Genomic DNA, 26,425 nt, shown 5'->3' on the forward strand with positions numbered 1-26,425 from the left:
TAACCAACTAACCCCAGCCCCCCGACACATAAACTACTGCAGCATAAATACTGGAGGCTGAGACAGGAGCGGTCCGGAGACACTGTGGCCCCATCCGAAGAAACCCCCGGACAGGGCCAAACAGGAAGGATATAACCCCACCCACTCCGCCAAAGCACAGCCCCCGCACCACTAGAGGGATATCCCCAACCACCAACTTACAATCCTGAGACAAGGCCGAGTATAGCCCACAGAGGTCTCCACCACAGCACAAACCAAGGGGGGGGGGGGTCGCCAACCCAGACAGGAAGATCACGTCAGTAACTCAACCCACTCAATTGACGTACCCCTCCCAGGGACGGCATGAAAGAGCACCAGCAGGCCAGTGACTCAGCCCCTGCAACAGGGTTAGAGGCAGAGAACCCCAGTGGAGAGGGGAACCGGCCTGGCAGAGACAGCAAGGGCTGTTCGTTGCTCCAGCCTTTCCGTTCACCTTCACACTCCTGGGCCAGACTACACTCAATCATATGACCTACTGAAGAGATAAGTCTTCAGTAAAGACTTAAAGGTTGAGACCGAGTCTGCGTCTCTCACATGGGTAGGCAGACTGTTCCATAAAAATGGAGATCTATAGGAGAAAGCCCTGCCTCCCGCTGTTTGCTTAGAAATTCTAGGGACAATTAGGAGGCCTGCGTCTTGTGACCGTAGCGTACGTATTGGTATGTACGGCAGGACCAACTCGGAAAGATAGGTAGGAGCAAGCCCATGTAACGCTTTATAGGTTAACAGTAAAACCTTGAAATCAGCCCTTGCCTTAACAGGAAGCCAGTGTAGGGAAGCTAGCACTGGAGTAATATGATCAAATTTCTTGGTTCTAGTCAGGATTCTAGCAGCCGTATTTAGCACTAACTGAAGTTTATTTAGTGCTTTATCCGGGTAGCCGGAAAATAGAGCATTGCAGTAGTCTAATCTAGAAGTAACAAATGCATGGATTAATTTTTCTGCATCATTTTTGGACAGAAAATTTCTGATTTTTGCAATGTTACGTAGATGGAAAAAAGCTGTCCTTGAAACAGTCTTGATATGTTCGTCAAAAGAGAGATCAGGGTCAAGAGTAACGCCTAGGTCCTTCACTGTCCTTCTCTTTAATTTCCCTTTCTCTTTATTGTCTCCCTCTCTCTAAAGCTCCCATAGGATCTCCCTTGCGCTGTGTCCTCATTTCTTCCCCCCCCCCCACCCCTCTTTCTCATCTGAAATAGGCATTAGACTGGATAAAGAGTGAGTCAGACACAGAGGGAGACGTGGTAATAGTATAGCTGGTAGTGTGTGTGGAGGGGGACTTGTTGTGATAGATAAGGACAAGGTGGCATCCAGTGGCCTCCGTCTGTCTGTCTGTGTGTGTGTCTAGCTGCCAGGATCGCTGTCTGTTTGACTGGCTTGCTGGCTGGCTGTACTGGTCTGTTTAGAGCACGGGCCCTCATGGATGGATCAATTCCCTATCACAGTTCCACTGAAGTATTTCTGCTATGGCCATGCCCATTCATTTTCAAGGCATTGAATAGGAATTTGAATGCGGTCACACAGATTTACACACAGTATAGAGATTTGTATATTTTCCTCCACAGTTTTCTGCCTGTCAGCTGTTGTATTGTCAGTAACATCCTCATAAAATTCTTCAGTCACTTTCCCTTCTCTCTTCTTCCTTTTGGTGTGTGTGTCCATGCTCTCCGTTCGATGACTCATGCACTCCGGCTCTCCTTTCTCTCTGTTCTTTCAAACATCTTGGCTGTGCCTCTTTTATATAACACTCTGGCTGTCCCAATGGCTTAGAGGAAGCTCTGTTTCATTGTGCCCCCCACTATACATCCTGTAACCTTGTCCTTCTAACTCTAATCTATTGCTGTGTGCTAATCATTTCTGCCTTGTATTTTAATGAGACTGGATGCCTCTCTCTCGCAGATGTCAGTGTAATATTTTATGAATGGCAGTGCAGTAGTGGCACTAATATATATTTAATGTTATTCGCTTGCCTTATACAGTGGCTTGTCGAAAGTTTTCACCCCCACTTGGCATTTTTGGGGGGGGTTGTATCATTTGATTTACACAACATGCCTACCACTTTGAAGATGCAAAATATGTTTTATTGTGAAACAAACAAGAAATAAGACAACTTGAGCGTGCATAACTATTCACCCCCCAAAGTCAATACTTTGTAGAGCCACCTTTTGCAGCAATTACAGCCTCAAGTCTCTTGGGGTATGTCTCTATAAGCTTGGCACATTTAGCCACTGGGATTTTTGCCCATTCTTCAAGGCAAAGCTGCTCCAGCTCCTTCAAGTTGGATGGGTTCCGCTGGTGTACAGCAATCTTTAAGTCATACCACAGATTCTCCATTGGATTGAGGTCTGGGCTTTGACTAGGCCATTCCAAGACATTGAAATGTTTCCCCTTAAACCACTCGAGTGTTGCTTTAGCAGTATGCTTAGGGTCATTGTCCTGCTGGAAGGTGAACCTCCGTCCCAGTCTCAAATCTCTGGAAGACTGAAACAGGTTTCCCTCAAGAATTTCCCTGTATTTAGCGCCATCCATCATTCCTTCAATTCTGACCAGTTTCCCAGTCCCTGCCGATGAAAAACATGGTGTTCTCGGGGTGATGAGAGGTGTTGGGTTTGCGCCAGACATAGTGTTTTCCTTGATGTACTTTTTTTGAAACAAGTTATTTTTTTCATTCCACTTCACCAATTTGGACTATTTTGTGTATGTCCATTAAACATTAAATCCAAATAAAAATAAATTTAAATAGTAAAAACGCCCATGGGGATGAATACTTTTGCAAGGCACTGTATGTTGCCATGCCATAGTGCTGCCTAGGGCGTCCTCTGTCTGTCACCAGACACACAAGTTAGTCTACTGTAGCACACCAATATACCACTGACGCAGTCACACACATTAACACAAAGGTGTACACACATGGAGGGATGTATATACAGACACAAGCAAACAGGTACACATGCACACACATATAGTCAGGTATATACGCATGCACACACATACAGTCAGGTATATACGCATGCACACACACAGGCAGACTACAGGTGGCAGAGGGCTGCGGCAGACCTCTCTGCATTTCCCGGCATGTTCCTTTTCTCTCCTCTCTGCACTCCACCACTGGCCTACATACAGCCATCCACATCAGTTCCTGCGTCACCACACACGGCTCATTCATATTTCACGTGCACAGATTTCCCCCTTCTCTCTGTCTCTCTGTCTCTCTGTCTCTCTGTCTCTGTCTCTCTGTCTCTCTGTCTCTGTCTCTGTCTCTGTCTCTGTCTCTCTCTCTCTCTGTCTCGCTGTCTCGCTGTCTCGCTGTCTCGCTGTCTCTCTGTCTCTCTGTCTCTCTGTCTCTCTGTCTCTGTCTCTCTGTCTCTCTGTCTCTCTGTCTCTCTGTCTCTCTGTCTCTGTCTCTCTGTATCTGTATCTGTCTCTGTCTCTCTGTCTCTCTGTCTCTCTGTCTCTGTCTCTCTGTCTCTCTGTCTCTCTGTCTCTGTCTCTCTGTCTCTGTGTCTCTGTCTCTCTGTCTCTCTGTCTCTCTGTCTCTGTCTCTCTGTCTCTCTGTCTCTCTGTCTCTGTCTCTCTGTCTCTGTCTCTCTGTCTCTCTGTCTCTCTGTCTCTGTCTGTGTCTCTGTCTCTGTCTCTCTGTCTCTCTGTCTCTCTGTCTCTCTGTCTCTCTGTCTCTGTCTCTGTCTCTGTGTCTCTGTCTCTGTCTCTGTCTCTGTCTCTGTCTCTCTGTCTCTGTCTCTGTCTCTGTCTCTGTCTCTGTCTCTCCATCTCACACTCCAGTGGGAGAGAATAGCATGTATCCCACCTGACAGTGCTGGTGTTTTAGCAACCTTGTTTTCTGCACCAGTGGCTCTGCTGCTTCTCTCCCTCTCTAATGGGGATACTGTACTGTAGGTTATATCTGGGGAAGCAGCTTCTCTCCCTCTCTAATGGGGATACAGTACTGTAGGTTATATCTGGGGAAGCAGCTTCTCTCCCTCTCTAATGGGGATACAGTACTGTAGGTTATATCTGGGGAAGCAGCTTCTCTCTCTCTCTCTAATGGGGATACTGTACTGTAGGTTATCTGGGGAAGCTGCTTTCCAGTAAAGAAAAACAGGGCATAGCACATTTGAAAACAGATACCCTTAATATTACAGACTAAAGTGCCCCATCATTTTAGCTCCTTTGCATAGGAGCTATTAGATTACTAGGCAGAGTCAAGTAAACTCACCTCCTTGGCTGCGTGAATGCATCCCATCCCCACTTCCCTCGGTTTGTGTTACTCAATTGCGATCTCTCTCTCTCTCTCTTTTTCACTCTCTCAATTTTTCTCTCTTTCTTTTTCTCTTTTTCTCTCTCTCTCTCTCTCTCCCTCTATCTCTCCATCCACAGCTCTCCCCGACAGACAAGAGTTTGGAGTTTGACAGAGATTTCCGTATCCGACACTATGCAGGGGATGTCTTGTAAGTAACTGTATACAGTGGTGTACTGTATAGAACCACTCTTTGCTATAAGTCATTGTGGCGGCAGAAGTGAGTTCATTACACTTCACTATGTTCTTTAAATACCCTCATCATTACAAAAACATGACATCATCAAACACTACCATCAACCAAATCACAAGCTATGTATGCTACAGTATGCAAGTCATCCTCAATGCCTGCGCATCTGTCCAGCCCAGCATCTTCTAGCTACCTCCCCATGGTTCATATATTTTTAGTATAATTTTTTTTATTTCACCTTTATTTTATCAGGGAGTCATACTGAGACCAAGGTCTCTTTTACAGATGAGCCCTGATTTACATTAATTACAGAAAATACACATATCAATTATATGGCTTTAAAGATGAGATGAGAGAGCTATAAATACAATGGACTGTGACATCCACTCTGCCTCCTGCAGCCTTGCCTAACTGGTTCAGGGAGTACTCAAACTTGAGACTCTTTGCATTCTAAATGGCACCCTATTCCCTATATAGTGCACTACCGTTGACCATGGCCCATAGGGCTCTGGTCATTGGGTCCTGGTCAAAACTTGTGCACTATATAGGGAATAGGGTGCCATTTGAGATGCAGCCTGAGACTGTAGAGCCATTCCTGTAATGGGACAGTTTCCTCCTGGGTCTTACTGCACTTAGCCCCACAGATGGCTCCTACACTCCCACTGTTTTTCTGGAAACAGAGGATTTGTTCTCTAATTCTTCTGTGATTCATCCATTGTAATAATTTCAGAGTAGGGTTTAGGAGACGCTGTTGTCATTCTTAAGCACCGTCTTTGGTGATGTAAGTTGTCTTAGTGTCTGAAAAAGATTATCTGTGTTTGTGTGTGTGTGTGTGTGTGTGTGTGTGTGTGTGTGTGTGTGTGTGTGTGTGTGTGTGTGTGTGTGTGTGTGTGTGTGTGTGTGTGTGGATATGTGGCTGTGTGTGTACTTATGTATTACCACAGGTACTCTGTGGTTGGCTTCATCGACAAGAACAAGGACACTCTCTTCCAGGACTTCAAAAGGCTACTGTACAACAGGTCAGAGTCAACACACACCTGCTATCCCCTCTCCTCTCAACCTCCTCTCGCCCTCCTCCCTATCTCATGACACCACTGTAGCCTTCTATGATGCACTGATAAACAATTTCCTCTTCTCCTCTCTTCCTCTCTCTTCGTAGCTCCAACCCAGTGCTGAAGATGATGTGGCCGGAGGGCAAGCTGAGTATCACTGAGGTCACCAAACGACCCCTAACGGCCGCCACCCTCTTTAAGAATTCCATGATCGCATTGGTGGAGAACCTGGCATGCAAGGTGAGGGGTGTGGCCACCGCCGGGCAACTATTTCATTGGCCAACAACAACATGACATTTTTTGAGAACATGTACTTGACAGATCGGGTGCATCTTAATAGTCTAAAGGGGTTTTCTTTCCTCATCTCCTCTCCTCAAAAATTACACAAATGTGAACTCACAGGATAGGTTAAAAAAACATGTTGGATATCCTATAGGAATTAGCTTTCACCTGTCCAGTTCTTCCACATCCGTGCAGATAAAGGATAGGAGACTAGGGGGGAAGCCATTTTAGACAATTGAGATGTCGTCAAAGTGTTCAGTGCCACTTTCTGACAAACCCCATAGTAACCCGCACTGTGTCCCCTCACTGTGGCCCCCTGGTGGTTTGTGTGTGTAGGAGCCCTACTATGTGCGCTGCATCAAGCCCAACGACGTCAAGTCACCCCTGCTGTTCGAGCACGAGCGTTGTCGCCACCAGGTTGAGTACCTGGGCCTACTGGAGAACGTTCGTGTGCGTCGCGCCGGATTCGCCAACCGCCAGGACTACCCCCGCTTCCTCCAGAGGTACGAGCTTCCACCTCATCTCCGGGTAGAAGTAGAATCAGGTCCCGCATTCAAAATGCTTCTCAGAGTAGTGGGGATGTAGGATCAAGTCCCTCCTTTCCATATAGTCTTATTCATTATGATATAAAAGGCCTGATCCTGATCCTATATCAGTAATCCTACTCTGAGTGGGACATTTTCGTAGTGCAAATGCATTGTGCAAAGTGCAATTATAATCTCGCAGTGTGATTCAATTTGAAGATTTTCTTAAACAATTCCTTCTTTGTGAATTCAAGCCCCCTCCAACACAATGTTCCTGTGACCTGCCCTTCACTAGGAACAGCCTTGTAACAGAGTGGGTGTGTTTAATGACTTGCCTTTTCCATCGAATACAGTTTACGCACTGCACTTCAGTGGGGAAAACAAGCTCTGTGACTTGTTGTATTGAGACAGTATTCATCAATACTATGACCCTCACAATGATGACTTCTGATTCATTTACGCTTTCGATTTGTCAGTGTCAATACTCCCTGCCTCTGTTTTCAATCCACTCACATACCGAACATTCCCTCATTATTCTTTCTCTACCACTATACTATGATATGCTTACTAACACCAACTCATTACTAAATGAATAGACCGGGGCTGGGCTTGAGTTTGATAAAGCAGAATCCAGTTAGGACTGAATTAAGTCATAAAGAGCTTTGCAGAGGAGAGGAGGGCCTTAGCATCATCACATCTCCTTGTGTCTCCCCTCCAGAGGTAGATTGGGCGCTATGCGACAGCAGTGATGTCACTCATACATACGTGCGTGCGCACACACACACACACACACACACACACACACACACACACACACACACTCGTGTTACATAATAAATTATGACAAAATATAGCAAGAAATGACATTTCCTCTATAAGTGTGTTATAGCACATCTGGGAAACAGAGACGGGTTCATATTGTGTGCAAAAGAAGATTTTGGACTCTTGGCAGTTAAATTAGGATTTAGTCCAAACTGCACTGTCACACACAAGCTCCAAATGGTCCCAAACTAAATCAAATACACACACGCACGCGCACACACACACACACACACACACACACACATTTTAAACCTTGCCCCTAATTCATTCACAGCTGTCTCTCTCCCCCACCGCCCTGCCCTTCCTCGGTCAAATTAGATTAGGTAATAGCTGTGGTAGTTAGCGGTGATAGTTTTGCATAACACACCTCATTTCCTTCACTGATGAATTTGGACTCTGTATTACATCATGCTTTGGAAGAAAAATGCTAGTGAATGACTAATGTAGGAATCGGTTAACAGGCCTGCTAACAGTGATTTGACCTCTCTTGGCAAATAATATCTTGTCACAGTGTCCTGTAATGTTGCCAATCATTCTGTTTTCTCATGTATTTTTCTGGGCAGTTTTTCTGTGAGTCACTGTCAAAGAACCAATCAATTTAGCAAAGTGCATGTTTTGTAAAAGAAGAAGAGTGATGCAGACACAATTAGGAATTTAAGTCATAGTCATTTAGTCCAATGTGACGTACAGTTAACACACAGTTTACAGTGTTTTTGGCCCATGCAGCAATAAACCCAATTATTATGGCATTGCACGCACCATGCTCTGATCTATTAGAACCACTCTGGTTAGCGATCGTGCCAAAGTATTTTGATGCCCACTAATATTGGACCCTCTGCCTCCATTCCACCCCCTCAGGTACAAGATGATCTCGGAGTTCACGTGGCCCAATCACGACCTCCCGTCGGACAAAGAGGCAGTGAAGAGGCTGCTGCAGGGCTGTGGCTTCGAGCACGACGTGGCCTACGGCAAGACCAAGGTGTTCGTCCGCACGCCGCGCACCCTCTTCTGCCTGGAGGAGCAGAGGGACGAAATGGTTGGGAGAATTGTCCTCTTCCTTCAGAAGGTCAGTGTCAATCTCGTCATCTTTGACCCTTGGCCTTGTCTCCGTGGCAACGGCCCTATGTCGAGTGTGAACATTCTATAGGTGTGACGTCTCCAGGTAAATCTGTAAAAAAAAATTGAATGGGGAAAAAAAAACCTGCTTTAAATTCAATAGCGGACATGTATTATATTCAAGGACAATGAGAAATGAGAAGCCACTACTGTCACTAATATCATTCTGTCAGGGAGATTGATTGCCATTATCCAGTGACCTCATTATCTTGTTTCTTCAACACTCATTGTGTTCTCATTTAAATTCACTCTCTTTGCTTTTCATATGAATAACCAACTCTCGAGACTGGACCAACTCAGCACTTGATATGCCACTGCCACTATGCGCCAAGATATTTTCAGAGCCTAAAATAACGTTGTATTATTATAGCGTTAGCTCTCTCTCCCTCTCTGGGTTCTCTCTGCCCATACAAACCCAGCTCAGTAAATGAGCTGGAGGAGAAAAAAGAATAGAGGTCCACATATCCGCACTGCAGACTTCTGGGAAGCCGCTGGCATTTCTGCACAGTAAAAAAACAAACAATCTCTGGGACTGAGAATATAATGTTCTTATAACCCTAAAGCCATTCAACCCTTATTAGTGACCCTTTATAATAGTTGGAATATATCACAAATATACCACAGCTCCTGAGGTGCTGATTCCCATGTGCTATTGAAGCATTCAGAGGATGGAAAACGAGATATGTATCTTAATATAAACCATTTACTATATATCAGTGTGAATATACTCTAGCTACAGGGAAAGTCTATGTAGCATATGAGCACCTTTATCATTTTGACAGTTTTATGACATTGATACAGACCAGAGTGTAATCCAATGTTATTGCTCCATTATGACCGATTCTCCATAAATGTTCTCTATGCATGATTGGGATATGGATATTGGATTTTCTATATCTTCCTCCATTGATTGGTTGGTAAAGAAAGTCATGTGATTGTGTTGCGCATGAGAATGCACCACTGACTTTCAGACACCTCAGGTAAGAATGATGGCAACAGATGTGATGATAGCATGTGCCATAACATGTGCCATACACACCCACTAAGCCAGCCTAGCCTCAGACATACTGTACAATACTTCTGAAGAGATGGAGGAAATAGTTTTCTTTAAATGTAGTGTAGTGTAGAATGGGGCCCTGTCATGTTGCTCTCAAATCTAGCTGAGCTTCTCAAAAGGTAACACCCTCTCTGACTGACAGATACAGAGATCAAAATGTCTATTTGTCAGCATCTGACTGTTCTGTTTCGTGTTTCCTTTTTCTGGTTTGGGATTTGAACCCCTATTTTATTCATTCACCTGGGAGCCATTCATATGATTGGTGTTCTGACAGAATGAAGATTGACAGCTATACATTTACCTAGCATGTTATTGCCATCACTAGCACATTAGAGGCTGCTGCTGCCTATTGAAATCACTGGCCACTTTAAGAAATGGAACACTAGTCACTTTAATCATGTTTAATAATGTTTACATATCTTGCATTACTCATCTCATATGTATATACTGTATTCTATAATATTCTACTGTATCTTAGTCCATGCCGCTCTGTCATTGCTTGTCCATATATGTATATATTCTTAAATTCCATTCCTTACTTAGATTTGTGTGTATTGGGTATATGTTATGAAATTGTTAGATATTATTTGTTAGATATTACTGCACTGTCGGAGCTAGAAGCACAAGCATTTCGCTACACCCGCAATAACATCTGCTAAACACGTGTATGTGACAAATAACATTTTATTTTATTGCTACTCAAATCCCTAGGAGTACAACTACATTCCTTCACATTCTTAAACTTTTGATTCAGTGAGCTCTCTCTAAGGACTACACTATAACTGCCCGCAGACATCAAAGGGTTAAACCAACCAAATTGCTTCTATGTGGGATTGATTGTTTGGCCTCTGTATTGATCTACAAGGCCCTGGTTGGGCTGCCCAACAGACAAGCTCGACTTGTGTTCCTAGTCGCCCTTAGGACTATCTCAAAGGGTGTTGCCACTTTGATAACCAAGCACAAAGACCAGAGAGAATTCCAGATGTTCTCACTCAGTCAAAAAGAAGAAGCACGCAGGACCACACACACACACACACACACACACACACTCCCATTCACCACACTCCACAAATAAGCAAAATAGACTGCTAACGTTAGTGTATTTGACTCTATTGTCCCCCTTCCCCCTACACACGCAGCTCATCATCTGTACCAAGCAATCCCCTTATCAGCAGCTGGCACACCACTGTGGCTTATGCCAACGGGCCCCACCATGCCAGGGGTGGCAGAACCCATGTCAGTATCTCAAGCTCTCTTCCCCTCCCCCTATGAGCCTCCTCTCCCAGACAACCACAATACACTGTCAGTGTCTGCACTCTACACATAAGGAGTGAGGGGTCCCATATATTAGATTTGAGGTGCCCTTCTCCATACCTGGTTCTAGTACACAATGTACCTTTCTCCCTACCGCCCCTTCACCCCTCCTTACACCCCCCTACGTGAGCGTAACCTCTCAACCCCTGAAGAGGAGGAGGGTAGGGGGTGATAAGGAGGATAGAGGTGGGGACAGACAGACCGAGGGAGGGAGACAGATTCCCTGACTCCCTCCCTCCCAGTCTCATTTCACACTGCCTTTTTCTCCTTCGTTCCTCATTTCCGCCCCGTTCTCCTGCGTCCCCCGTCTAAGCCGTTTCGCTCTGGCTCTCTTCTCCTCCCCGAGGCAGCGGATAGAACTCTGGATCCGCTGAATCCACCATTATGTTCACGGCTATCAACTCTGCACTCGCCACTGACTGCACTACATCCCACTATCAATGGTCCATATCTGCTCCACTGAACACTCCCTAGTGTGGACTGTGCGGTCAGTTGAGCACACAAGCACCCATCCAACCCACAATCAGAGCCTTATCCTCAGGAAGGGCCAATAGTCCCAATCTGAACCAACCTAAAGGGGATTAAATACCACAATCCTACACAAATACAGACTTCATGAATAATTCATGAGCTTCCCCCCCTTCTTTTTTAATGAGTATTTCATAAATGTAAGCCCAGCCATCCACATCAGTGTCTGTCAGGGCTGGTCTTTTAGCTGGGATGGCGAGAGAGAGGGGGAGACATGAGAGACTCCCCTGTGTATTGGGAGCCAGGGAATTAAAGCTCCAATCCGCAGTTAAAACAATAACAAAGCGTACTCACCGCCCCTGGTTCCGTAAAAATCTGAGGGATGGGGCTGGAGAAATGCAACCATTCTCAAATTCCAATGACAGAGCTATGGATGCAAGGACTGACCCTCCATGATATCAAAATGATAGTTTTAACCATGTTTTGTTTGCATTTACTTTGTTTACAAACATTGGTGTAAACAAGCTTATATTTTGGGTTCTGATGGGATAGGACAGTTGAGCTACGCTCATGAGGCATTTATAAGTTATATTCTTCAAGAATCAATGGGTACATATCATTCATTTATAAGTCAAAAAATTGATGTTGCAACTGCAGATTGCCCCTTTAATTGCTGTTGTTACATGTGTCTGAGCAACTGTGGGTTTATCAGTGAGACTGTAGGCTAGACTAGCGTTAGCCTAGCAGACTGTCTGCCTACTGGGCCAGAACTGATCCCCCTTCTATCCACACGCCTCAGCAGTATGTAACCTGATCCTAATTAATCTCATGTAGGCATTATTGAAATGGCGTGTGAAGTGTTCTGTTACTTATGGTGCATTTACAAATGCAGGACAACTGCAAAACACCTCCCAAAATTGTCAATCTTCCAGACAAAATCGAAGGGAAACATGTTTCTCTTGTCATTCCTTTTATCAGTGACTTTGGCTGCACTTGGGGAGATGCTGTACCTGCACACTCTGTTGTTTAGGAAGACTTTGATGATAAAGAAGTGTCTCTTGATTACACTGAAGGATTTTTCCCTTCTGTCTCGGAGATAATCTGTGTTCACATCTTGTGTTCTTTGATGCTCTTTGTTCACCACTGTGCTGTCAACAATGCGCGGTAACAGTTTGAATATTCTCTTACTGCAATTTCACACTGCCTCAACAACCTCCTAACAACTTCCCACTGTTGAAGAGTGAAACACATTCAGGCATGTGTCCTTTGAATTCACAATCACATATGTTTTATATATTTGACATACAATGCTAAATAAATTAATACTGGCTTATATTTTATTCATAAATCCTGGTCCGTGCATCCTTGAGTTGGTAATGTAATTGATTCTCACCAGAACAAAATGTTGCAGGCTATTTGAGTATAATAATTCACTCTTGGATTCACTGCACTAACAACAGGAAGAGAAAGTAGTGCCGGGCATTTTACACTCAAAACAATCCACTGAACTGACAGCAATGCATCTCCTCGACAGTGTGGAAGGATATGGGTAGACAGGGGGCTCTTGCCATGGCAACCAAGGTTTGGCTCCCAGCCAAGGTGCACCGCTTTCCTCCGATATGACCTTCACTTGCCATTCTATTTAACTCCTCATAGAATCGCCCCTTTCTTTCTATCCTCTGACATGTCTATTCATGTATAATACAGTATGTTATAATTGACAGACCTGACTGTAAGATACAAGCATTCATTTCTAAAGGTTTATTTGTTTCAGTTAGTGGCAGACAATCTGTCCATGGAGGCGACACAAATTGATAACAAATTACAATTATTTCCATCAATATTTCTATCGATCAACATGACAAAGAGTATCCATAACTATTCTATTTTAACCTCACTTCAGTTCCCATATTCCCATTGTTAGAAATCCACACAATACATGAACCAAATGATGGAACATAATGAACATGCATAGAGGATGTTAGTCTAGAGAGGGTTTTAGAGCAAGCCACTGGCTGCTGCCTTGAGCATGTGGTGATGGTGTTGCTGTTGACCCGAGCACTGGATTTATTTATCCTAAAACACGTTGGCCCAGTGTCTCGGCGCAGTGTCCCTGCTGATTGCCTGAGGTCAGTGTGTGTGTGTGTGTGTGTGTTGTGAAGCGTACTGAGGATACGAAGAGGCAGGACGCAGAGGCAGGAATCAACAATGTAAAGGTTTACTTAACACTGAGCAAGCGAACAACAAAGAGCGAGTACACGATATGACACTAACAATCACACACAACACAACACTGAACAGTCCAGGGCTATATAGGGGTGGTGATGAGATGATGAGGTGCAGGTGCGCTGGAGGTGATTAGGGTGCGTTGGGGTTCCATTCCGGTGTTGCCGAGGTGGTGCGCTCAGACCGGTGGCTCAGTAGACCGGCGAATCAGAGCGCCGGAGGGGAGCAACGGGAGGAGACGTGACTTGTGTTGTGCCCTTGATAAATTGTGTCACACACTCTGCTTGATGCCTTCTCCGCCCACCTCGGTGTATCGAGCATGTCACCGGAAAACCAAATGTCCCAGGAGGACAGGGAAATAGTGGCACTCAGCATTTGATTGCAGTCAAGTGTGTCATCCCGCCGGTCTTTCCATGTTTGATTTGTTCTGTGGATGACATAAAGGATCTTTTGTTTAGCATGTTTAGTTAGACTATAAATGGTATAGTCAACCCTTGCTTGTTTTTACGAATGGATTGATTGCCTCTTTATTAGGCTTAAAGCAGTTGCAGCACTTAGTGTAGCCTATAGTGTATGATATATTTACATGAAGATATACAGTATATCAATTAATATTTAATCTTTATGTTCTTCACATGTTCTGCATCTAAACCAAACTATCTCAAACTCCCTACACATCCAGCCATTGTCATGGTACAGATGTAGGATCTTAATTTGATCACCCTTAATTTGATCACCTTGTTTTTTTACACTGCTGCCACTCGCTGTCTATGCATAGTCACTTTACCCCTACCTACATGTACAAATTACCTCGACTAACCTGTACCCCCACACATTGACTAGGTAATGGTTCCCCCTGTATATAGCCTCATTATTGTTATTTTATTGTGTTACTTTTAAAAATATATATACAGTGGGGAAAAAAAGTATTTAGTCTGCCACCAATTGTGCAAGTTCTCCCACTTAAAAAGATGAGAGAGGCCTGTAATTTTCATCATAGGTACACGTCAACTATGACAGACAAATTTAGATTTTTTTTCTCCAGAAAATCACATTGTAGGATTTTTTATGAATTTATTTGCAAATTATAGTGGAAAATAAGTATTTGGTCACCTACAAACAAGCAAGATTTCTGGCTCTCACAGACCTGTAACTTCTTCTTTAAGAGGCTCCTCTGTCCTCCACTCGTTACCTGTATTAATGGCACCTGTTTGAACTTGTTATCAGTATAAAAGACACCTGTCCACAACCTCAAACAGTCACACTCCAAACTCCACTATGGCCAAGACCAAAGAGCTGTCAAAGGACACCAGAAACAAAATTGTAGACCTGCACCAGGCTGGGAAGACTGAATATGCAATAGGTAAGCAGCTTGGTTTGAAGAAATCAACTGTGGGAGCAATTATTAGGAAATGGAAGACATACAAAACCACTGATAATCTCCCTCGATCTGGGGCTCCACGCAAGATCTCACCCCGTGGGGTCAAAATGATCACAAGAACGGTGAGCAAAAATCCTAGAACCACACAGGGGGGACCTAGTGAATGACCTGCAGAGAGCTGGGACCAAAGTAACAAAGCCTACCATCAGTAACACACTATGCCGCCAGGGACTCAAATCCTGCAGTGCCAGACGTGTCCCCCTGCTTAAGCCAGTACATGTCCAGGCCCGTCTGAAGTTTGCTAGAGTGCATTTCGATGATCCAGAAGAGGATTGGGAGAATGTCATATGGTCAGATGAAACCAAAATAGAACTTTTTGGTAAAAACTCAACTCGTCGTGTTTGGAGGACAAAGAATGCTGAGTTGCATCCAAAGAACACCATACCTACTGTGCAGCATGGGGGTGGAAACATCATGCTTTGGGGCTGTTTTTCTGCAAAGGGACCAGGACGACTGATCCGTGTAAAGGAAAGAATGAATGGGGCCATGTATCGTGAGATTTTGAGTGAAAACCTCCTTCCATCAGCAAGGGCATTGAAGATGAAACGTGGCTGGGTCTTTCAGCATGACAATGATCCCAAACACACCGCCCGGGCAAAGAAGGAGTGACTTCGTAAGAAGCATTTCAAGGTCCTGGAGTGGCCTAGCCAGTCTCCAGATCTCAACCACATAGAAAATCTTTGGAGGGCGTTGAAAGTCCGTGTTGCCCAGCGACAGCCCCAAAACATCACTGCTCTAGAGGAGATCTGCATGGAGGAATGGGCCAAAATACCAGCAACAGTGTGTGAAAACCTTGTGAAGACTTACAGAAAACGTTTGACCTGTGTCATTACCAACAAAGGGTATATAACAAAGTATTGAGAAACTTTTGTTATTGACCAAATACTTATTTTCCACCATAATTTGCAAATACATTTATTAAAAATCCTACAATGTGATTTTCTGGATTTTTTTTCTTCTCATTTTGTCTGTCATAGTTGACGTGTACCTATGATGAAAATTACAGGCCTCTCTCATCTTTTTAAGTGGGAGAACTTGCACAATTGGTGGCTGACTAAATACTTTTTTTCCCCCACTGTGTGTGTATATATATATATATATAAAAACATGGGGGATTGGAAGTGATGCAGACAATTACATTGATGGAAGTTACAATCTATCTGCAATATTAAGCTGATCTACCCCCTAAAAAACAAACAAAACAAAAAAACACTAGAGTGTTGCTTTAGCAGTATGCTTAGGGTCATTGTCCTGCTGGAAGGTGAACCTCTGTCCCAGTCTCAAATCTCTGGAAGACTGAAACAGGTTTCCCTCAAGAATTTCCCTGTATTTAGTGCCATCCATCATTCCTTCAATTCTGACCAGTTTCCCAGTCCCTGCCGATGAAAAACATCCCCGCAGCATGATGCTGCCACCACCATGCTTCACTGTGGTGTGGTGTTCTCGGGATGATGAGAGGTGTTGGTTTTGCGCCAGACATAGCGTTTTCCTTGACGGCCAAAAAGCTCATCTGATCAGAGTACCTTTTTCCATATGTTTGGGGAGTCTCCCACATGCCTTTTGGCGAACACCAAACGTGTTTGCTTATTTTTTTCTTTAAGCAATGGCTTTTTTTTTGGCCACTCTTCCGGAAAGCCCAGCTCTGTGGAGTGTACGGCTTAAAGTGGTCCTATGGACAGATTCTCCAATCTCTGCTGTGGAGCTTTGCAGCTCCTTCAGGGTTATCTTTAGTCTCTTTGTTGCCGCTCTTATTAATGCCCTCCTTGCCTGGTCTGTGAGTTTTGGTGGGCGGCCCTCTCTTCGCAGGTTTGTTGTGGTGCCATATTCTTTAAATTTTTTAAAAAATGGATTTAATGGTGCTCCGTGGGATGTTCAAAGTTTCTGATATTTTTTTATAACCCCACCCTGATCTGTACATCTCCACAACTTTGTCCCTGACCTGTTTGGAGAGCTCCTTGGTCTTCATGGTGCCGCTTGCTTGGTGGTGCCCCTTGCTTAGTGGTGTTGCAGACTCTGGGGCCATTCAGAATAATAATAATAATTTGCCATTTAGCAGACGCTTTTATCCAAAGCGACTTACAGTCATGTTTGCATACATTTTTACGTATGGGTGGTCCCGGGGATCGAACCCACTACCCTGGCGTTACAAGCGCCATGCTCTACCAATTGAGCTACAGAGGACCACAGAAAAAAATACCAGGTGTGTGTATATATACTGAGATCATGTGACACTTAGATTGCACACAGGTGGACTTTATTTAACTAATTATGTGACTTCTGAAGGTAATTGGTTGCACCAGATCTTATTTAGGGGCTTCATAGCGAAGGGGGTGAATACATATGCACGCACCACTTTTCTGTCATTTATTTTTTTAGAATCTTTTGAAACAAGGTATTTTTTTCATTTCACTTCAACAATTTGGACTATTTTGTGTATGTCCATTACATGAAATACAAAAAAAAATCCATTTCAATTACAGGTTGTAATGCAACAAAATAGGAAAAATGCCAAGGGGGATGAATACTTTTGCAAGGCACTGTATCTAACTAGGCATTCATTTTGTTGTTGCCTTTCCACATGCACTGTAGAGCCTAAATAAATCTGCACCGTTGGAAAGCTGGGATTCTCCTCTATTAAACAGTACCCATGTAAATATTCTAAGAATAGCCTAATTGACAAATAACCTGCTGTGCATAGATGTCCCCCGAAACATGAATATTTGAGCCATATACTGTATAATTTCCATTTTAGTCATTTAACAGACACTCTTATCCAGAGCGACTTACATTTGCATAAATTTTTTCATACTGGCCCCCGTGGGAAACGAACCCACAACCCTGGCATTGCAAGGGCCATGCTCTACCAACTGAGCTACACGGGGCTACACGGGTTTGAAGTAGCCTACCTTATCCATTTGATCCCTGATTTATTGAATGAGGGAATCATTTTATAAAGACAAAAGTATTTGGTTGGGATGTTGAAAAAGCCTGCACACCCAGGAGCTCTCCAGATTGAAGGATCAAATCAATTCACATTTTATTTGTCACATACACGTGTTTAGCAGATGTTATTGTGGGTGTAGCGAAATGCTTGTGCTTCTAGCTCCAAAAGTGCAGTAATATCTAACAAGTAATATCTAACAATTTCAAAACATATACACACAAATCTAAGTAAATAATTAATTAAGAATACATACATATATGGACGAGCGATCTCAGAACATGGACTAAGATACAGTAGAATAGTATAGAATACAGTATATACATAAGAGATGAGTAATGCAAGATATGTAAACATTATTAAAGTGACTAAGATACCGTAGAATAGTATAGAATACAGTGTATACATATGAGATGAGGAATGCAAGATATGTAAACATTATTAAAGTGGCTAGTGTTCCATTTCTTAAAGTGGCCAGTGATTTCTAGTCTATGTCTATAGGCAGCAGCCTCTAATGTGCTAGTGATGGCTGTTTAACAGTCTGAAGGCCTTGAGATAGAAGCTGTTTTTCAGTCTCTCTGTCCCAGCTTTGATGCACCTGTACTGACCTCGCCTTCTGGATGATAGCATGGAGAACAGGCAGTGGCTCGGGTGGTTGATATCCTTGATGGTCTTTTTGGCCTTCCTGTGACATCGGGTGCTGTAGGTGTTTTGGAGGGCGGGTAGTTTGCCCCCGGTAATGCATTGGGCAGACCGCACCACCCTCTGGAGAGCCTTGCGGTTGCGAGCAGTGCAGTTGCCGTACCAGGTGGTGATACAGGCCGACAGGATGCTCTCAATTGTGCATCTGTAAAAGTTTGTGAGGGTTATTCTTTAGCCTCCTGTGGTGAAGAGGCTCTGTTGCGCCTTTTTCACCACACTGTCTGTGTGAGTGGTCCATTTCAGTTTGTCAGTGATGTGTATACCAAGGAACTTGAAGCTTTCCACCTTCTCCACTGCGATCCCGTCAATGTGGATAGGGGGGTGCACCCTCTGCTGTTTCCTGAAGTCCACGATCATCTCCTTTGTTTTGTTGACGTTGAGTGAGAGGTTATTTTCCTGGCACCACACTCCCAGAGCCCTCTCGTCCTCCCTGTAGGCTGTCTCGTCATTGTTGGTAATCAAGCCTACTACTGTTGTGTCGTCTGCAAACTTGATGATTGAGTTGGAGGCGTGCTTGGCTACGCAGTCATGGGTGAACAGGGAGTACAGGAGTGGGCTGAGCACGCACCCTTGTGAGGCCCCAGTGTTTAGGATCAGCGAAGTGGAGGTGTTGTTTCCTACCTTCACCACCTGGGGGCGGCCGTCAGGAAGTCAAGGACCCAGTCGCACAGGGCGGGGTTCAGACCCAGGGCCTCAAGCTTAATTATGAACTTGGAGGGTACTATGGTGTTGAATGCTGAGCTATAGTCAATGAACAGCATTCTTACATAGGTATTACTCTTGTCCAAATGGGATAGGGCAGTATGCAGAGTGATGGCGATTGCATCGTCTGTGGATCTATTGGGGCGGTAAGCAAATTGAACTGGGTCTAGGGTGGCAGGTAAGGTAGAGGTGATATGATCCTTGACTAGTCTCTCGAAGTACTTCATGATGACAGAAGTGAGTGATACGGGGCGATAGTCGTTTAGTTCAGTTACCTTTGCTTTCTTGGGTACAGGAAAAATGGTGGCCATCTTGAAGCATGTGGGGACAGCAGACTGGGATAGGGATGACAACATGTGACTAACAGTGCATTTCTGTGTGGGGGCTAAGTGCCTTGATCAAGGGCACAACGGCAGGAGGTGGTAGGTCTACATGCAATCAGACACAGCAGCTTTCCAGTGTCAATAATGCTTACTTTTTCATGTAGGCTATAATAATAGCAGTGGTGGAAAAAGTACCCAATTGTCATACTTGAGTAAAAGTAAAGATACCTTAATAAAAGTCTAAAAGTATTTGGTTTAAAATATACTTAAGTATCAAAAGTAAAAGTATATATCATTTAAGATTGCTTATATTAAACAAACCATACGGCACCATTTTCTTGTTTTTTTAAATTTACGGATAGCCGGGGGCACACCAACATTCAGACATAATTTACAAATGAAGCATGTGTGTTTAGTGAGTCCGCCAGATCAGAGGCAGTAGGGATGACCAGGGATGTTCTGTTGATAAGTGCATGAATTGGACCATTTTCCTGTCCTGCTAAGCATTCCAAATGTAACGATTACTTTTGGGTGTCAAGGAAAATGTATGGAGTAAAAAGTACAATGTTTTCCTAAGGAATGTAGTGAAGTAGAAGTAGTCAAAAATATAAATAATAAAGTAATGTACAGATACCCCCAAAAACTACTTAAGTAGTACTTTAAAGTATGTTTACTTAAGTACTTTACACCACTGAATAATAGACATGAAAATTTGGTTCAAAGTCATGGAGAAGTCATGGAAAATGTGTATGAACTGTTAACAGTGAATAATCAGAGGTCTCTATAGCATAATGTCATGTGTGAATTTCGGTGAACATAGTCTAATGGACCGACTTGGAAAAAGACATACCCTGCACTTCCTACATCAAGTAAAGTACTAGAGACAAGGTTTGAATATTTCTGCCCATCAATGATCCCCAACCAAATTTACTGAGCTTGATCAATTTTGACAAAAACAATGGATATACAGTATGTTGCCCTAAGAGTTGTGCAGTGTTGGTAGAATCATATTCAAAATTATTCACAGCTGTAATGGCTGCCAAAGGTGCTTCCACTAAGTCTTAACTCTGGTGAATGAAAAAATACGCAAGCAATCTTTGTTTTTTGTTTTTTAATTAATTTAGAAAATGTTGTGTAGATCTAATTTAATCCCTTTTTAGATTAAATTTTAAGGCAGCAAAATGTGACAATTGTGAAAGGGATGTGTAGACTTTCACTAGGCACTGTAAGTAGCTACCATCTATGGGTATGAGCCAGGCAATATTATGACAAAACTGCCACGGTTAATCAGATATGGCAACAGTATTTTGTTTCTTAGGTAACGTTTCTCATGTCTGCCCATATGGAATGTTTAGGAAGAGATGTACTGCATGAAATCAGGTTGTGAGCTTATATTAATGAGAGTCGTTAACTCCATCCCACCACCTCTACACTCGTAGTCTTTGTTTAAAATCAAAGTAAAGAAGGTCATTGAGAGTCCAATAGCCCTACAGTATATTGCTCACGATCACTTAAGCAAATTTTGTGAATCTCAAACCAACACCAGAATATATTCAGGTCCCTTAAGCAATATATTGAATACTCCATCTCCATTTTAATACATTATACTACAATATCTCATGCGCCTGCTTAAAACACACTTAATTTCCTCAAACGTTTTATTAAATCTGAATTTGAATGGGGTCTTCTAACACTGTTAGCTAGCGGGGACCGTCTATGAGTTGGACATTTTTCCATTCATTCATTTATTCATTCATTCAACTCACCATAATCCCTGCCACGTGGGAGGGTAGAATAAGGGTTATATTCATTACTGCACACTGTAGCAAAATGTATTGTAACGGAAAACAAGTGTTTCTTACTGGACGTGTTCAGGTAGTCCCTCCCAGTTTTCAGTCATTTCTTCTTCATTTGGTGCCTAATGAATACAACCCAGGGGTTGGTGGGAGTGATGAATGTGGATCACTCTGGTCTCTCTCTTCCCTCCTCCATTATCTATGAGCCACCTAGGGCAGCGAAGTGGGGGACAAGGGGAGTTTGAGGTCATCAGTGAGGGACAGTTCACTCTTGACTGTCCTTCATTTATCTCTGTGTGATTGATCCACTTGACTAGTGGTGGCCTCTGAATGGATCGTAGTGTTACTGTAGCTGTGGTGATGCCTTAAAGTAGATTAGATCAGTTCGATTTTGGATACTTAGGACCTCTTGTTTGCACTGTATTCTGTGTATTTGTACTTGACAATTAATGTTGCATTAAATATAGGGAGGTTAAATGAACCAAAGCAAACAGGCAGAAATCAATGTTAATCCAACGCTGTGTGTTGCTTAGCTATATTTAATAACCACATAATCAACCCCCCCAGGTGAAACACCTCCCCCATATTGAATATGCTAATGTCAGAGAACATTTTTCAAATCAACCACCGCCAAACATACACACATTAAGGAATAAAATATTCATGATCTGCAGAATTATAGCATATTAGAACGATTGCACTGTGTGACTAAGACTGATGCGCTACCATTGAGATATACAGTATATTAATTATATGACTGGAACACTATTGAGTTACGCTTGCGTGTCAACATAAAACACAATTGAGACTGTCAACACTATATATGGTCTGTGTTTGTTGTTTACAGTAAGTTAAATAGACTGATACGGGTCTATGAATCAATATGAACTAAAAGGGAGCATATGGCAGTGGTTTTAGTGAGGAAGGAGCAGAAGAGATGTCTCCCTGGGGTTCCACTACCATTTATTATTCATGTTTTATGGGGGGTGTTACGGAGCGGTTGATAGGAGGGGGGGGTGTAACTGAAGTTTGGTTACGCCGGCTCAGGGCATTCTTTTCAATAAGAGTCCAACACACATGCTGTTCACATTTACAGCTACTAACATGAATGTAACATTTTATGATGTGAATCTTTTGTTTTGGCTTTCTTGCTTCAGATCATAAAAACGTACATACAAGTTATTTTATGCATTCTTTTCAATAAGATTCCAACATACATGCTCTTCAGATTTACAGGTACTAACATGAATGAGACATTGAATTATGTGAATCTTTGTTTTGTCTTTCTTGCTTGAGTTTATGCGTCTAACTGTACTGTATCTCATTTTAAATGTGTCTGAGAAAATGTTGCTCAAATATAGGCTGCCTTCATTTATACATTTGTTATATTGACAGTATGCTTCATACTCTAGTCATAAATCCTGTTAAACTAATAGTTGTTATTGGGTGGGAAGTACAGTATCAATAGAGGTGTATTCATTTCCACTGTATTAACCTATCCCTTCTCTCTCTTCGGTTCTATTCACCAGGTATGGCGCGGTACCATAGCCAGGATGCGTTACCGGCGCATGCGAGCCGCCCTCGTCATCCTGCGGGCCTACCAGCACTACAAGGTCAAGTCCTACATCAAGGACGTCAACCGCAAATTCAAGAACGTGCGCTCCATGAAGGACCATGGCAAGCACGTCAAGTGGCCCACGCCGCCCAAAGTCCTGCGGAAGTTTGAAGAGGCGCTGCGGAGCATCTACAACAGGTAAACAAACAGGAAGTGTCGCGCACACACACACACAAAGGGGTTGTAGTATGAGTAATCCTACCTCTGTTCGGATAAAACATCAACCCTTGAACACAATGCACTGTAAGCCCTTCCATCAGTATCATCAGTGTAGTAAGAATTTTGTGGAGTAGGTACTGTTTTCTACTCCAACTGGTTTCCTTTGAAGGTTTTTACCCGTGTTTCTTCCAGCCTCAGGTCTGTGGTGGACATAGACTTTTTCCCCATCAAAGCCTCATTCAAAGCCCCCAAAAATCACTGTTTCACAGTATCATCACGTCAGAAACAGCCAATCATGTTAGAGTCGATATCTTGGCTCCATTGTTATTCCTGTGGGTGTTTCCATGCTGCTCTAGGTGGTGGGCGTGGACTCTGATCAAAGACCTGACTCCAGAGGAGAAGCTGCAGATCAGGGCCAAGGTTGCCACCCTGGAGGCCCTCAAGGGCCAGAGACCTGACCTGGGGCTGCAAAGAACCTGGGAGGGCAACTACCTGGTGAGTTGGATTGGGGCTAGGGGAGGTTCTGACACTAGCTCTGAGCTCCTCAAAGGGAGAGGTTAGCGGTTGATGTGTGTGTTTCTGATGTTGTTTTTAATTTGAATGTAGTTGTAAATGTGTGTATGTTTTTTGTTGACGGTGCAGTGGTTTACCGGTGACTGTGAGCGTGTATCTGACCTTGGTGATGTGGGGGCGTAAGTGTGTGACGTGTGTGTGTGTGTGTGTGTGCGTTGTTGAACTAAAATGTAATGGAAAGAGGTTTGTCTTTGTAGAGGAGTTGATCGTCATGACAGTCTTTGTCTATGTGTGTGTTTTCAGAAGCGAGACAGTCCTGACATAGCGTCCTCCTTCACCTTGGTGTCCAGTGAGTTGCAGCGTAAGGACAAGTTCATGAGAGTGCTCTTCTCCTGCAACGTGCGCAAGGTACAGTAGGTTTGGGGACTATTACCTAACCCAAACCCTATACCACACACACATATATGCACATGCAGACACACACACCATACACAGAATAGAGAATACGATCACATCTATTACACTCACCCTACACACACAGGGGCGGACTGGGACCAGAAATCGGCCCATTTATAACACACCAGACAATTTTTTCCTTGAGGCCCCAGATAAATATAATTTTGCACAAAAAACACACAAGTTAGAGAGGCACACTGGGCTAAAAATGGACCAGCCCATCTGGCATTTGCCCGACATGCCAGATGGCCAGTCTGCCCCTGCACACACACACATTCTCACCCAACTGTCCCTGAGTTTAGCCAACTCCCAGTGGTGTGTGTTGGCTGTGTGTGGGTCTCCTGTGGGGTGACTAATAAGGGTCTTTGTGTTTCCCAGATCAACCGTTTCCACAAGGCAGAGGACCGGGCCATCCTCATCACAGACCGCCACCTGTACAAGATGGACCCCCTGAAGGAGTACAAGCCCATGAAGAGCATCCCCCTCTACAATGTAAGAGCACCTCCCCTGTGTGGTTGATATAGTGTATTGTGTAGTTGAAATTCATGGAAATCTTACTAGCTGTGGCTCTAAACCGTCTAAAGCAGGGGTGTCAAACTCATTTTAGCTCAGGGGCCACATGGAGGAAAATCTATTCCCAAGTGGGCCGGACCGGTAAAATCATGGTATATATAACTTAAAAACAACAACTTCAGATTTTTTTCTTTGTTTTAATACTATCAACATAAAACATAAAGCTGGAGCCTGAGGACAGTGTGTCCAAAATAGTACAAGCACAACATCACTATTAATCATAAAACACCTCAAGTTTATTTGAAAATTCTAAAGAAAAAGAACACAAACACACAATGCCTCAGTGATTCACAGAACTGTTTCACAGATCACAGAACTATATCAGGGGGTCTCTGTATCTACATTTCTCAGGCAGAAATGTAGATACAAATAATGAAATCCTGTTCCCCTGTCACGATCGTGTGAATGATGAGACCAAAGCGCAGCGCGTGTTCCGAGAAACATGATGACTTTATTTACTTAAAGTGCAACACGAGAAAACAACAAAGAACGATACGTGAAGTTCCACTACTGATAACGACAGCAACAAGGAAACAAAAACCCACAAACCCCACAGGACAACATACAGCCTAAATATGGCTCCCAATCAGAGATAACGAGCCGAACAGCTGACACTCGTTACCTCCGATTGGGAGTCAATGAATACAAACACCCAACATAGAAATACCACAACCTAGACACCCCAACATAGAAATACACCCAAAACAAATGAACATGAACAACCCTGGCTCAAGAATAAAGGTCCGTGGAGCCAGAGTGTTACATTACCCCCCCCTAAAGGTGCGACCTCCGGGCGCACCAGCAAACAGTCTAGGGGAGGGTCTGGGTGGGCGTCTGTCCAGGTGGCGGCTCTGGCCCAGGTCGTGGTCCCCACCCCACCATAGTCATTACCCACTTACTTAGCCTCCTACACATTACCACCCCCCCACTACACCCCACTGGGTTAAGGGGCGGCACCGGACTAAGGGGCAACACCGGACTACGGACCAGCACCGGGATAAGGGGCAGCACCGGGCTAAGGGGCAGCACCGGGCTAAGGGGCAGCACCGGGCTAAGGACCAGCACCGGGATAAGGACCAGCACCAGGCTAAGGAACAGTACCTGACTAAGTGGCAGCACCGGACTGAGGGGCAGATCCTGGCTGGCTGGCTCAGGCGGATCCTGGCTGAACGGCTCATGGCTGGCTGAAGGATCTGGCTGCTCATGGCTGGCCGACGGATCTGGCTGCTCATGGCTGGCCGACGGATCTGGCTGATCCTGTCTGGCCGAAGGCTCTGGCTGATCCTGTCTGGCGGAAGGCTCTGGCTGATCCGGTCTGGCGGAAGGCTCTGGCTGCTCCTGTCTGGCGGAAGGCTCTGGCTGATCCTGTCTGGCGGAAGGCTCTGGCTGATCCTGTCTGGCGGAAGGCTCTGGCTGATCCTGTCTGGCGGAAGGCTCTGGCTGATCCTGTCTGGCGGAGAGCTCTAGCGGCTCCGATCTGGCGGACGGCGCTGAAGGCTCATGGCAGACGGGCGGCTTTGTAGGCTCTGTACAGACGGGTAGTTCAGACGGCGTTGGGCAGACGGACAGTTCAGACGGCGTTGGGCCGACAGGCAGTTCAGGCGCCGTTGGGCAGACGGGCAGTTCAGACGGCGTTGGGCAGACGGGCAGTTCAGACGGCGTTGGGCAGACGGGCAGTTCAGGCCCCGTTGGGCAGACGGACAGTTCAGGCCCCGTTGGGCAGACGGACAGTTCAGGCCCTCTGAGGCGCACCGTAGGCCTGTTGCGTGGTGCCGGAACCGGAGGTACCGGGCTGAGGACACGCATCACAGGGCTAGTGC

The 26,425-nt window shown here is 44.4% G+C and overlaps 1 protein-coding gene across 1 annotated transcript in view; it reads left to right on the plus strand.

Annotated features, from left to right (window-relative positions):
- The window catches only part of LOC311100523 (unconventional myosin-Id-like), a gene marked incomplete at both ends in the record, with an annotated part of 89,190 nt that overhangs the window by 17,383 nt on the left and 45,382 nt on the right, over window positions 1-26,425 (plus strand). Inside the window, 9 exons of the mRNA XM_084141439.1 lie at window positions 4,414-4,484; window positions 5,468-5,542; window positions 5,683-5,815; window positions 6,194-6,360; window positions 8,062-8,269; window positions 22,819-23,042; window positions 23,420-23,558; window positions 23,880-23,984; window positions 24,411-24,524. Of these exons, the coding sequence (XP_083997565.1) occupies window positions 4,414-4,484; window positions 5,468-5,542; window positions 5,683-5,815; window positions 6,194-6,360; window positions 8,062-8,269; window positions 22,819-23,042; window positions 23,420-23,558; window positions 23,880-23,984; window positions 24,411-24,524 (1,236 nt within the window). The remainder of the gene's footprint in view (window positions 1-4,413; window positions 4,485-5,467; window positions 5,543-5,682; window positions 5,816-6,193; window positions 6,361-8,061; window positions 8,270-22,818; window positions 23,043-23,419; window positions 23,559-23,879; window positions 23,985-24,410; window positions 24,525-26,425) is intronic.

This window comes from Coregonus lavaretus, assembly GCF_964263955.1.
Source record: "Coregonus lavaretus genome assembly, chromosome: 25".
NCBI lineage: Eukaryota > Metazoa > Chordata > Actinopteri > Salmoniformes > Salmonidae > Coregonus > Coregonus lavaretus.